The sequence below is a fragment of the Protopterus annectens genome, chromosome 9.part0 (assembly GCF_019279795.1).
Source record: "Protopterus annectens isolate FY-2018-M chromosome 9.part0, PAN1.0, whole genome shotgun sequence".
Classification (NCBI taxonomy): Eukaryota; Metazoa; Chordata; order Ceratodontiformes; family Protopteridae; genus Protopterus; species Protopterus annectens.
This window is the reverse complement of record NC_056743.1, coordinates 279,828,701-279,841,536: the sequence shown is the minus strand read 5'-3', so window position 1 is coordinate 279,841,536 and position 12,836 is coordinate 279,828,701. Positions and strand designations below refer to the sequence as shown.

The window sequence follows — 12,836 nt, the reverse complement described above, 5'->3', positions numbered from 1 at the left end:
ATGGCAAAAATGTGACAAACGTCTGACAAGTAGTCCTTCTTAAAATATTTCTGTTTAATCATATAAATTATTAGTAATTTCATGGCCAGCTCACACTTGTAAAATGTTAATAAAATACTCCTTTATGGTCCTCAAGGATTAAGACACTTGGCATCTACATTTGATTACAGCTACACTCAAAAGCTTAACATTATAGTTTCAGTATTTTAGTTCTCCATATGAATAAGAATATAGAAAATGCAAAAGGAGCACAGATGCTATCTGATATATCACAACCCCAGACTTCATTTATCATTTAACCATTAAAACATAGGGAGTCCCATTGGTAAAAAATTGATACTGCCTGCAATTAACTTATTTATTAACATTTGCTTACTGAGAACGTCTGACTGGGTAGAAATCCCTTTTCAGCAGAGGCCCTGGGAGAAGCACTCCAACAATAGTATAAAATACAGAAAACAGTACACAAATGGCAAACATATGTTTTAGTACAATGCAATACAATAACTGTTACATACACAACATATATCATTAGAGTTACATGTCGATGGGTGGTTCTTGGTTACATAAAATTACACTTCACACTAACATAACGGAATTACAATAAATGTGGGGTTGGTTTAAATATAAAATAATAGAGCTGCGGAAAAATGAGATGTGCTGTCTGTAAGAAGTGTAGAATGCAAACAAATGTGATAAAGAGAAAGTTAACATTAGAGGGTAGTAACATGTCTAAGAAGAGAACAAAGCCTGGGTTGTCCAGATACTGCCAAGATCACTCCTGTTGATGATATATAACGCAACTTCTAAGAACCAAGAAAGCATCCTTTTACTTGTAATTTCAAAATATTTTGTAAGTTGAGTTGTCCAAAGTCAGTTGATTATAAAAGTTATGTCACTTATTTGGGGGCTCTCTATCTCCAGACACAAGGACTGGTGTCTGAATTAGGTCACTGACATCAACACTACTAACCAGGAAGTTCAGTAAGTTAAGGCTTTTTAACATGTGGGTCTACATTAGGGAAAATAAGAACATTAGGATACAATACTTGATGTTCCACTTTTTCAAAACTCTAAATATTAAACACTTTCTGTCAATTTCTTAGCAAAGATGAGAAGTGCTATTACTTCCTACTCATGAATTCCCAGAAGGAATATATAGCATTTATAATAAGAAACCTCAAAAACTCTACTATTTTTCCAAAAGCATCATACAGATTGGCTAATTTACTGTCAAATTATATGTCAGCAACTGAGATCTGGTATTGCACTATTCCCATAAAAATTGCTATTGTGAAATCTTAGCTGGTTCAGAATCCATACAAACAAGAATAAAATAAATAATTTCATTCAGAAAAAATCGGTGTTGAAATATTTTTAAGCTGGCAACCAGTTTCAACAAAAAGAAGTTATGTACTCACCATAACATGCCATGTTTGTAGTCCACTTCGTCCTTAATTCTTACACTTGGGTTTAGAGATGACGATCGGCTCCGACTCGGCAATCCCCTAGCTCAAAGTCTTCTAGTTGGCTCGGGGCAAGGATGTATCCCATCATGCACCGCTGACATATCCCAGATGTTGTTTGATGCTACTTCTAGAAAAACTATAGAGGAAAGAACTAACCAAGGAGAAAGGTGTCAAGCGTAGAGAGAGTAATTGTTTTAATTCCCCCAGGTCCACGAAGGAGGGGGCAGAAGGGTGGGATAGTAAGAATGAAGGTGAAATGGACTACAAACATGGAATGTTATGGTGAGTACATAACGACTTTATGTTCTGTAGTCCTATCTCGCATTCATTCCTACACTTCGGACAGCGTCCCTAGCACCTTTATCTTAGGTGGCTCACGGGAAAATACTTCTGAGTACTGTGGAACCAAAGGATGATCTGTTCCTGGAAGCCAGGTCCAATTTGTAATGAGTTATGAATGTATGAGGGGTAGCCCATGTCCCTGCTGCACAAATGTTATCCATTGGAATTTTGGATTGGAAGGCCACCCATGTAGAAACAGATCTGGTAGAGTTGGCTTTCACCTTAAAAGGGAGAACTTTACCACTGGATGTATAAATGAATGAAATGCAGCTTAAAATCCAGTGTGACAAAGTAGGTTTTGAGACTGGTAAACCCCTTCTTGAATCTGAAAAGGAAATAAACAATTGCTCTGACCTTCTGAAACTCTTGGTTCTATGGAGATAGAATCGTAGCTGTCTATGAATGTCAAGCTGGTGAAATTTGTATTCTGCCTTATTGGAAAAATTTGGGAAGAAGACAAGTAGTTCAATGGAGTCATTAATGTTAGCCTGTGAAGGGACCTTAGGAACACATGAGGAGTTGGTCCGTAGGGAAACCCTGTCTCTGTGGAATACAAAATAAGGCAGTCTAATAGAGAGGGCTTGAGGTTCTGAGACCCTCCTTGCAGATGTGATGGCCACTAGAAATAGAGTTTTCCATTAAAGGAATTTGAGATTGCATGTTACTGATGGTCCAAAAGGAGGAGAAGTAAGTTTATGAAAGACAAAATTCAAATCCCAGGGTGCCACAGGGTCCATGATGGGGGTTCTCAATAATGTGGCACCTTTAAGGAAAGGTCTGCACAATCTATGCGCCAAAAGGTTAGGTTTATTAGCCAAATGGAAGGTAGAAATAGCTGCCAGTTGAACTTTAATAGTGGCAGTGGCTGACCCTTGATGAAACAGTTGTGTAAGAAACTCCAAAATAGCAGAGATGAGGGCTGTATAAGGATCGAGATTTCTATCGCGAGCACAAAAGGAAAACCTTTTCCACTTACTGGCAAAAATCTTTCCAGTTGAAGGTTTGTGAGAAGATGTCAGAATATGTACAACATCAGGAGAAAAGTCATGAAGCCTGACTATGGATGGAACTGGAGCAGACATGCTGTCAAGTTGAGGGTGTGGAGAGAGGGATGGAACACCCCTGACATATGAGTCAGTAAATTTGGCACTGGGTCCAGAATCCAGGGTTCATCCATTAGGTGAGGCTTGAGGAAGGGGAACCAAATCTGATGAGGCCAGTGAGGAGCAATGAGGATCATTTTGCTGCCCAAGGATTTTTCTTTCTGAATGACCTTTGATATAAGAGGAAAGGGTGGAAAGGCATAAAAAAGTCCAGAGGGCCAATCGTGAACGAGTGCATCTCTGAGTGCAATCAGGGTGAAGTAGATGCTGCATTTAGCTTTCCGAGGGATGGCGAAGAGATCGCAGCAAGGCTGACCCCATCTGTGAAAAATCTGTTCCGCAATGTGTGGATTCAAAGACCACTCATGAGGCATGAGAACCGCCCTGCTCAGCCTGTCGGCTATCGCATTGGTTTTCCCCGGAATGTGCATTGCGACCAGAAAGCGTTGGGAAGACTCTGCCCACTCCCAAACTCAAAGGGCCTCTCTACACAGGGGGTAAGATTTGGTCCCTCCTTGTTTGTTTACGTACCATATCACTAACATTTTGTCTGAGTGAATCGCAATCGTCCCTACAGGGAGAAAGCTGTGAAGTGCTTGCAACGCCAGAAGCACTGCTCTCATGTCCAGGACATTGATATGCAAATGAGCCTTCTGTTCTTGCCACATGCCTTGAACTGTTCTCCCTAAATAATGCCCCCCACCTATATGGGAGGCATCCGTGGTCATGGTGGCAACTGGGGGAGATGGAACAAAAGGTCTGCCTGTAGTTAGATGGCTGGACTGGGTCCACCAGTGAAGATCCTGTTTGCATGATTCTGTTATCAGAATGGGGTGAGAAAGATGTAATTGTTGCAGAGACCACTGGGCAAAAAGTAACCACTGCAGAACTCTCATGTGCAGCCTGGCTAATGGAACTAATGTTATCATGGAGGCCATCGTACCTAGCAATTTGAGTACCGTCTTCACTTTTGCTTTTCGCTGTGGAAGTAGATTCCAAATTTTTCACCTGAGATTATGGACTCTCTCTATGGGGAGGTAAGCCCTCATTGTGACGCTGTTTATTTCTGCGCCAATGAAATTCACATGCTGAGAGGGTGACAATGCAGATTTTTGCCAGTTTATTGTAATTTCTAGTTGCAAGCAAGTCATAATGGTGGCATCCCTGGCTTGTAATAGTAGATGCCTGGTGGTGGCAGTCAGGAGCCAGTCATCCAGGTACAGAAACACTTAAAATCCAAGATGTCTCAAGTGAGCCTTTACTACTGCCATGCATTTGGCGAACACCCTAGGGCTGTGGTGAGACCAAACAGCAGAGCATGAAATTGGTAATGACTGGCCCCCAGCAGAAAGCGTAAGTGACTTCTTGATGCTCTGTCCATTTTGGAGATCTATGGAGGACATCCATACATCTTTCCCTAACAACGGTAGTATCGACTGTAACGTGACCATTCGGCACTTGGACTTCTTTACTGATTCGTTCAACTTGCTGAGATCCAAGATGGGTCTCAAGTCCCCTGTTCATTTGGGCACCAAAAATAATCTGGAGTATGTCACTAATCCTACTTGGTCTGCGGGGACAGGTTGGATGACTCTCTTATTGAGCAACTTTTGTATTTCTACAGTAGCTAAATCCCTGTGATTGGGTGTAACATCCAGGATTCTTCTGGTCTGAGGAGGTGCAAAACAGAAGGAAATACAGTATCCTCTGGTAATTATTCTTTGTAACCACTTGTCTTGTGTGATGTTGCACCAGGCTTCTGGGTACAAATATACACAGCCCCCCACTGGCTCCAGAGACATACAGTTGGGCCTTCTTTCAGGAGCGCTGCTAGGGGAGACCATGAAAAGAATCATGGTTCCCCCTGATTCTGCAGGTCTCCCCTGCCTCTAGGGTGACATCTACCATTATTTCCTCCTCCTCTGCCTCTGGAGGATGAATCACACTGTGCATCCTGGAAAAACATGAGACTTTTTAAACCACATCTTTCTGCCCCTCTGTCCTTTGGGATAGGGTCTAGAAGGAACGGAAAAATGAACTCCCACGGCAGACAGGATTTTTCCTTCCTGTTCGCACCTGGTGAGTGTGTCCTTTACCTTAGGTCCAAACAATGAGGATCCATCAACGGGGGCGTTGGTAAAGGTAGACTTGAAGGCCTCTGCAAAATTACACAAGTGCTTCCGGGAGTGCCTTCTAAGGGAAACTCCTGAACCCGCTGCCCTACTTGTCCATCCGCTGCATAAGATATCAGCCTCATGGAGGAGTTAACAATAGAATTTAAGATAGACATCTGTGTGTTAAGCTTATCAGATACTGCTTCAGATACGTTACCTTGAAGAGTATCTCCTAGCTCTTTCAGGAGATCTCTCTGGAGCCTAGTGAAATGAGAAAGGTAGTTCAGTGATCTGAGTGTAAAAGCCACTGAAGAAAAGACACGCTTCCCGTACCTGTCCATCGTTCAAGACTCCTTGTTCGGTGACTGGAGGGTGGAGGAAGTCTCAGCTAGTTCCTTTTTGGTTGCTGCTGTCACCACCATGGCATCTACTGGCACGCCCTTGGTGAGAAATTCTTTGTCCTGAGGTGCTGATGGGAATTTATTTGGTCTTCTAGGAACTGTTTCCACAGTATGAGGAGATTCCCACACCTTTCGACTCACTAGATCCAAAAGTTCGTCGAAAGGTGGAGATACACAAGAGGTGGAAGGTTGAGACCCAAAAACCTTCAGGTACACTGACTCCTCATCAGAAGGGAAGTTGGTGGGTCAGCCACCTCTCTTTTTCAGGATCTCAAGGATAACTGCAAAGGAGATATCATCAGAGGACAACTTAGGGGGCCCTTCTGACTCCTCGAGATCAGTGTCTGATGTAATGGTCTCAACGTGGGAGTCAACACTCTTCCTCTTACAGTGTTTTCTTCCGAGGGGCTCCTCAGAAGGATATTCTGGAGAGGTCTTGGAAGACTGGGTACCACTCCTGGAGGGTTCCTGAGACTGCGAGTCTCCACTGTGTTGGATGAGACAAGGTGCTGAGACGGAGGTCGTCGCTTTAGGGGGAAGAGTGTCCGTGCCCCTAGTTGGAACTGAAGATTTGGACAAAACACTCATCAGCTCGAAGGCTGACCCCCCCGGCTCTGAGGACATCCCTAGTTCTGAAGGAGCAGAGGCAATCCTCAGTACCGAGGAGATAAGCTCCAAGACAGATCTGGGGTCCAAGCTCACCCGAGCCAAAGCACCAAGAGGTAAGGTCGGAACCAAAGAAGTTTGGGTCCATGCGTCCCCCAAGTGCCTGACCAGACAGCTTAGGAACCTAGACCCCACGGAAAGTATCAAAGGTGTCAGAGTGGATAGCAGAAGCGAGAGGCCCACCGAGGTAGCTGGAACCGACCTTTCCACAGCAAGTGGCACCAACATCTCTGGCTCTGAAGCACTGGTGTGGCTCGGAGGAGGAACTGTGATAGGGTGGATGGGCTCAGTAAGCTCTAGAGCAGACTGGGACAGAGCCGAAAGTAAATTTGCCAGTGCCAATGTCTTCAGGAGTCTGCACACTACTCTCTCAATGTCCGCATCAGAAAGGCTTTTAGAGGACCTGGAGGATAACGTGGGGGACCTAGACAGCTAAAAAATTGTCGATCTGAGTGTCAGAGAAACCAGACGATGTTCCGCCGACCGACTCCGAGACACAGATTCAGTTATCGGCTCCATAACCTCTGGAACTAAAACTGATTGCTCCACATCAATAATCTCTGTTGGCACCACAACCAATGGAGCCAATTTCCTGAAGAACTCGAGGACTAAAAGCATGGCAAAAGGAGCAAGATTCTTGAAGGGGAATAGCACCTAAGCAATATAATCAAATAATATGCCCTTCTGTCAGGGACATTTTTTGAGGGCATTTGGAACATTTCTTAAACCCCGAAGGTTTGTGGTCTTTCCATTCCTTAGACATATTTACCACCAATTACAGATACTAACACAGACAAGGAATAAGAAATAAAACAGTGACTAGTGCTAAAACAAAACAGGAACTACCTCTAATTTAAATGGTTACCCCTGAAGGAAAAAGAACAGACAGGCAGACAGAGGACTAGGTCCTCTAACTTAAACGGGCCTAGCCCTAGAGGAAAGAAACACACGACAGACAGAGGACTAGGTCCTCCAACTTCCTAGCCCTTGGTGAAAGGACAGCTTTAGAAGATAAGGAAACAATTAGGCAAAAGCCCCAACAGCAAAGTCCAACAGCGAGTGCAGGGATACAACAAACAGGCCTGCAGAAGAACGGTCAAGAAAAAACAGCAGAAACACAGCAAACAATGCTACACAAGGTCTAGCAACAAATATCAGAAGTAGTAGCGAATACTAATACAGCTTAATCAATTTTTAAACAATATAAAGTAGAATAAGAAGAAGAAAAAATTCCACTTAACCACGGCCAAGAAAAGGCACTTCTGAACTCATCGAGCGGCAAACGAGATCTGAGATATGTCAGTGGTGATTGATGGGATACCTCCTTGCCACGAGCCAACTAGAAGACTTTGAGCTAGCAAACTGCCGAGTTAGAGCCAAGGATCGGCTCCGAACCCAAGTGTAAGAATGAGGGCAAGATAGAACTAAGGAACATCCATCATTTCAAGAACCTGAAATGTTGAATAAACTGAAATATATTTTATAGTAAAATAATATTAATCCTTTCTAGAGAAACTTCACAATATTTTAGAAATTCTGGACTCCAGTAAGACATTAAAAGGAATGATGTGATGTGTTTTCTATTTTCTTGGATGCCTAAATCCTGATACTTTTCACAATTGTTCTCTTAAGACATTCAGCCTTGGTTTCCACACATGATGTTAATACAGGAATACTTAAATTTAACTTAGGATGCTATATGGGCAAGTAATTTCCCTTAAAGGTTGCCATGCTACCTTCTGACATGACAGTAATGAAAGAACACTGGGACAGTGCCTATTTGACATTCACAATGTCCAAGTGGAAAATGTAGATAATTTAAATCTCAAGGAAAAAAAAATATTCCTTGAAATTTTTGTAAACATTAATCTTCAACTTAATTCAGGAAACCAGTTACCTAATACTAGAAGTCACGATCTATCAAATAAATAATAAAATGATTTCAAATCATTAAGGAAATGGATTGGTACCTCGTCCTCCAAAAGAACATTTGCCACAACTTCCCAATTTATTGTTATTGATCCCAAAAGAGCAAACGCTTTGAACTCACTGCAATGATATGTTAAGATCAGTTTGCTTGCCAACATCTTGTCACTCACCAAGCCAGAAAACTAAACAGTTGTGGTGTTGGATGATCTATACCCTCACCGTGGCTCAGTCATCATTGTAGTGGTCTAGCACAGCTTTTACAATTGTGTTGTAGTTCAAGATCAGACAGCAACAAGCCTGGAGGTGATTTGAATGATTTCTATTATTAGTAGAGTTACTTATTCTGTAAGTTGTCATTTAAATAAAATAAGATTACAAGGTAAGGGCCACTGATACCTGATACATCTGAGGTATTTAGGAAGGGCATTCTAAATTTAATATTGCCATAATACAGCATGCCATTTTTCATAACTAAATAAATTCAATTATAAGGTTTACAACTGAGGGTAGGGTATTGACTGTATGAGTAAATCAAGTGTACTGCAGCTTAACAAGCCTTCCTTTATGCCATTGGAAGTTTAAATTGCTTTATTTTATTGAAACTGCCTGCTGCCTCTTACAGCACGTAGTATAATCACTTGAAAATAGAGAGAACAGTAATACACAAGTATTGTGTCTTCAGACAGACATAGCAGACCGTTGTCAGCTGCACAGCACAGAAATACATATACTGTGACTGTGGCCCAAGTGACTGGTTATCACTTTGTTTCACTGAGAACACACTTCACTGAGACTCATTTCGTTGAGGACTAATTTCACTGAAGGTCAGTTGTCTGGGCGCAGTTCAATGAAAGCTCACTTCACTGGGGGCTCATCTGACTGAGACTTATTTTGCTGGGGTGTGTGTGCCCTGTTCCCCATTGTAGTGTGATCCTGGAGTTGGTATATGTAGTAAGAGGGGTGGAGGACACAGCCCCTCACATTGGGGGTGGGGTGGCGTAGCCCCGCACATAGTTTGGTTATATATATTATCTTTTGGAAACAGTTATTCATTCAACTTGTAAGTATCCATGTCTATGATTTCCAACATTTAAAACAGATGGGGGCTACACCCCCCAACCCCACCATATGGGTGCCTGTGCCCCCCACACCCCCCTTGCTGTGTATACTGGCTCCAGGATCGCACTGCGGTGGGGAACAGAGCATGTACTTTTCAACGAGGTGGGTTTTGGTCGAATGAGTTTTCAGTGAGGTGGGCATTCGGTGAATTGTGCTCGGGCTGCTGGTTTTTGCTGAAATGAGTTTTCAATTGGGTGGGTTTCAGTGAAGAGTGTTTTCAGTGAAACAAAGTAGTCTCCTTGAAATGTTGGTATTACTGCCTGGAGGAATACATAAGGTAATGACACAGATTTGTTTGTGCTTGTTTAGTTTGAGGAAAGTGATAGGAAGTTCTGCGCTTTCCTTTTACATCAGTCATTCCTAATTATGTTATAGTTTGGTGGTAATATTTCAGTGTTGCTAATATTTGGTTCTGTTATGGCTATGATACTAGATTTTTGAACAGCCATCCAAGCATGGAGTTCTGTGATTTTATTATAAATATTAGCATTTAGAGTAATGAAAGTAAGTTGACTACTGTTAGATGGATAAAGTGCTGTTTGATTTTGTTCAGTACTACTGACTTTGTTTTCTTTTGAGATCACTTTTGTTGGTCCTGGATTAGGGTGAATACGCCACTCATTAGGACTGATGTGTGTTGGACTAGTGTTTAGATATTTTTTTAGTGTTGTTCTAGCAAGGGATTTATCTTAAGTTTACTTGATGATAAATTGAGTGGTTTAAGTTTGAAATAGAGGTGCGATGTGTCCTGATAGATGTTGGCTGTTATTATGATATTAACTTTAGATGGGGTAGGTTTATCTGGTAGGTACTTAGTTGGGGAGATGATAGTGTGAATCTGGCTTGTTTGAACCTCCCAGGTTTGTTCAGCTAACTTTTTGTCTAGCAAATCCTACTCACCACCAAGTGATCCTCATTTGACAGATCTGCCTCCCCTTCAGGTGAATTTCCAGAGCACATATCCTCAGTTTAGAGAACTTAACCACAAAATCTATTAGTGGACTTTGGCCCAAGGTAGTCTTGTAGCAAGCATACATAGGAGCCTTTGTTGTTCAAATGTCATGTTTTTGTAAACAATATGTGATTCCTGTCCCAGAGACTTCCCATACTCTGGAACAAACTAGTTTGTTTGGAGATACAGCAGTCAGCACTAAGTGCCAGCGATGTCCCTGTTCTACCAGATGGGGTTATTCCTTTCAGCTGATGCCAACACATGTGTGGTAGTGAGCACATGTAATGCTGAAAATACAATGGGCATGACTGTCCGGCTGCAGCAGGGGGGGTGTTACAGCTAAACAAATTATTTCTATAGCTGCCAGGATGAGCGCCTCCTCCCTGCTCTTCTGCCAGCTAAAATCTCAAGTTGTTTACCACCAAAGTGGTGTTACAGAAATTTCCTTTGAAGAATGGGAATCTTCCCATTGGACAATGTGGGTCCAGCAGTCCAATGTTACAGGAGAATGAATGGGTGACAGACTGATGGTCAACTGGCAATAGGGAAAAAGAATATTAAAAAAATATAGCTTCTTATGTCACTGTCTCATGCTAACAGTATCAGTAATTTGAGGTCAGTTTCTTATTCTGAGCACTGTCCCAGTAGGCTACCATCTGACTGCATAAAAGACAACAGAAGGAAGCAGCTTTCCAGATGTTAACATAAAAATGTGACCACAGTAAATGTTCCTCCATTTAACCTGCGCACCCCTTTAATGTGTGTCCTGCCTCCCCTTAGTTTACGGCAAAGCTTATCTTTTCCATGCCCTAACACAGTGCACTTCTCCTATATACACGCCTGTCAATGATGAAAATACTTCTCACCGCTCAGCTCTGTTCACCACACACATTTTCTAAGGGGTTCATACAGCAGAGGTCATCCAGCTGTTTCATATATAAAGAATCACAGAAAAATATACTACAGCTTTGAAAGCATGAGCAGCACAAGTACTTACTAGTAGAGCCGTTAGTTACTGTAGCTTCCCCTAAAGTTGTCCTGTCGTAAGAATATGCTGAAACACTGATACTGTAGTTACCCCCTGGGATCAGTCCTGTCATATTAACATAGTCAGTGGTCACAGGTATAGAGTTAGAAGATGCTCCAGTAGCATTAACAATGTAGTAGCTGTGCAGTCCTTCAGGTGCAGTCCATGTCAGGTATAATGACGTTGTTGTGACATTTGGGATATTTAAATTGGTTACTTTTTCAGGTTCTGTTATAAAAGGAAACAATTTAGTCACACAAATATTTCTTCTTTTGTTAAGAATGTTGCATTGCAATAATATAAAATGTGACGTTACAGACACAGTAATGTCAGCGCAAATTATCACTAAAGCCAAATTACCAAATTATGCTCATATATGAGGTTATTTGATAAAGCTGGAAAGTATAACAGGGAGCTTAATTTAGAATTCACCCAGCAGGATCATAAAAAGAAAAAAACTACTGCATCTAAAAAATATTACAGCAATGTGCACAGCAAACACACATTCTTTCACACCAGTCTGAATATGGCTGTCAGTCAAAAATCGTGAAGATAAAAGCCTGTCACACAAGCAGTCTTTTCTCCTTACTTCATTCCCGCCTGGGTACTACAATGAAAAGTTGCACTGATGAGGATGAAATCAACGACATATACATGACTGCTATTTGCTACACTTATAATATGCTTATGTAAAGCATACAGAACATTTAGACATGAAATATTATTACCTCCAGACCAAAACAAGACTAGTCTGAGGCACTAACAGTAGGAAACTTTTGTAACCACTAACAATTTCAGCACTTAATGGTCACAGGCCTGTACTTGTGGAGTCATACCGCTGTGGCTAACATATGAACACAAAGGAAAAGAGAAAAAAAGGTTTTCTCCCTCAGTATAAAACAAAAATGCATGTTAATTGTTCCTCCTTTTTAACTTTACCCTTCCTCTTCCCATGTGTCAGATAATCTTTGAATTTCTAGTAAAGTATGTCTCATACACACCCTTAGGCAGCCGGGCTTCCCCAACCGTTCGCCTTCTCTATTAATGAATTAGTCTTCAAAGCTTCCTGCATTAACTTCCCCAAATTGCTAACGAAATCTCAGAGATAGAATCATGTAATAATTACCAGATTAAAGTGAGAAGGCAACATATGCCACAACTAAGAAACCAAAAGTACTACCCAGCAGAGCTAGTGCAGCGTCCACTACAACTTTCCTATCATATGAAACTGTTGCTACACTAATGCTGTAGTTTCCCCCCAGGATCAGGCCTGTTGTGTTAACATATTCAGTCATGACTGTCATATCCTCTGAAGCAGCTCCTCTGACATTAACAATGTCATAGCTGTACATTCATAGAGGTGTAGTCCAGGTGAGAAAACGCAAAGTCGTAGTGATATTTTTGATGGAGAGATTCACTACTTTTTCAGATCATGGCAAAAATGTGACAAACGTCTGACAAGTAGTCCTTCTTAAAATATTTCTGTTTAATCATATAAATTATTAGTAATTTCATGGCCAGCTCACACTTGTAAAATGTTAATAAAATACTCTTTTTTGGTCCTCAAGGATTAAGACACTTGGCATCTACATTTGATTACAGCTACACTCAAAAGCTTAACACATTTGTTCCTATATTTTAGTACTCCATACAAAAAAGAATATAGTAAATGCAAAAGGAGCACAGATGCTATATGATATATCACACCCCCAGA

The 12,836-nt window shown here is 41.5% G+C and overlaps 1 protein-coding gene across 3 annotated transcripts in view; it reads right to left on the bottom strand.

Annotated features, from left to right (window-relative positions):
• Positions 1-12,836, bottom strand: part of PTPRJ (protein tyrosine phosphatase receptor type J) — a 656,092-nt gene that overhangs the window by 374,709 nt on the left and 268,547 nt on the right. For all 3 annotated transcript variants that reach the window (XM_044082858.1, XM_044082859.1, XM_044082860.1), the window contains one exon: positions 11,093-11,350. In XM_044082858.1, the coding sequence (XP_043938793.1) occupies positions 11,093-11,350 (258 nt within the window). The remainder of the gene's footprint in view (positions 1-11,092; positions 11,351-12,836) is intronic.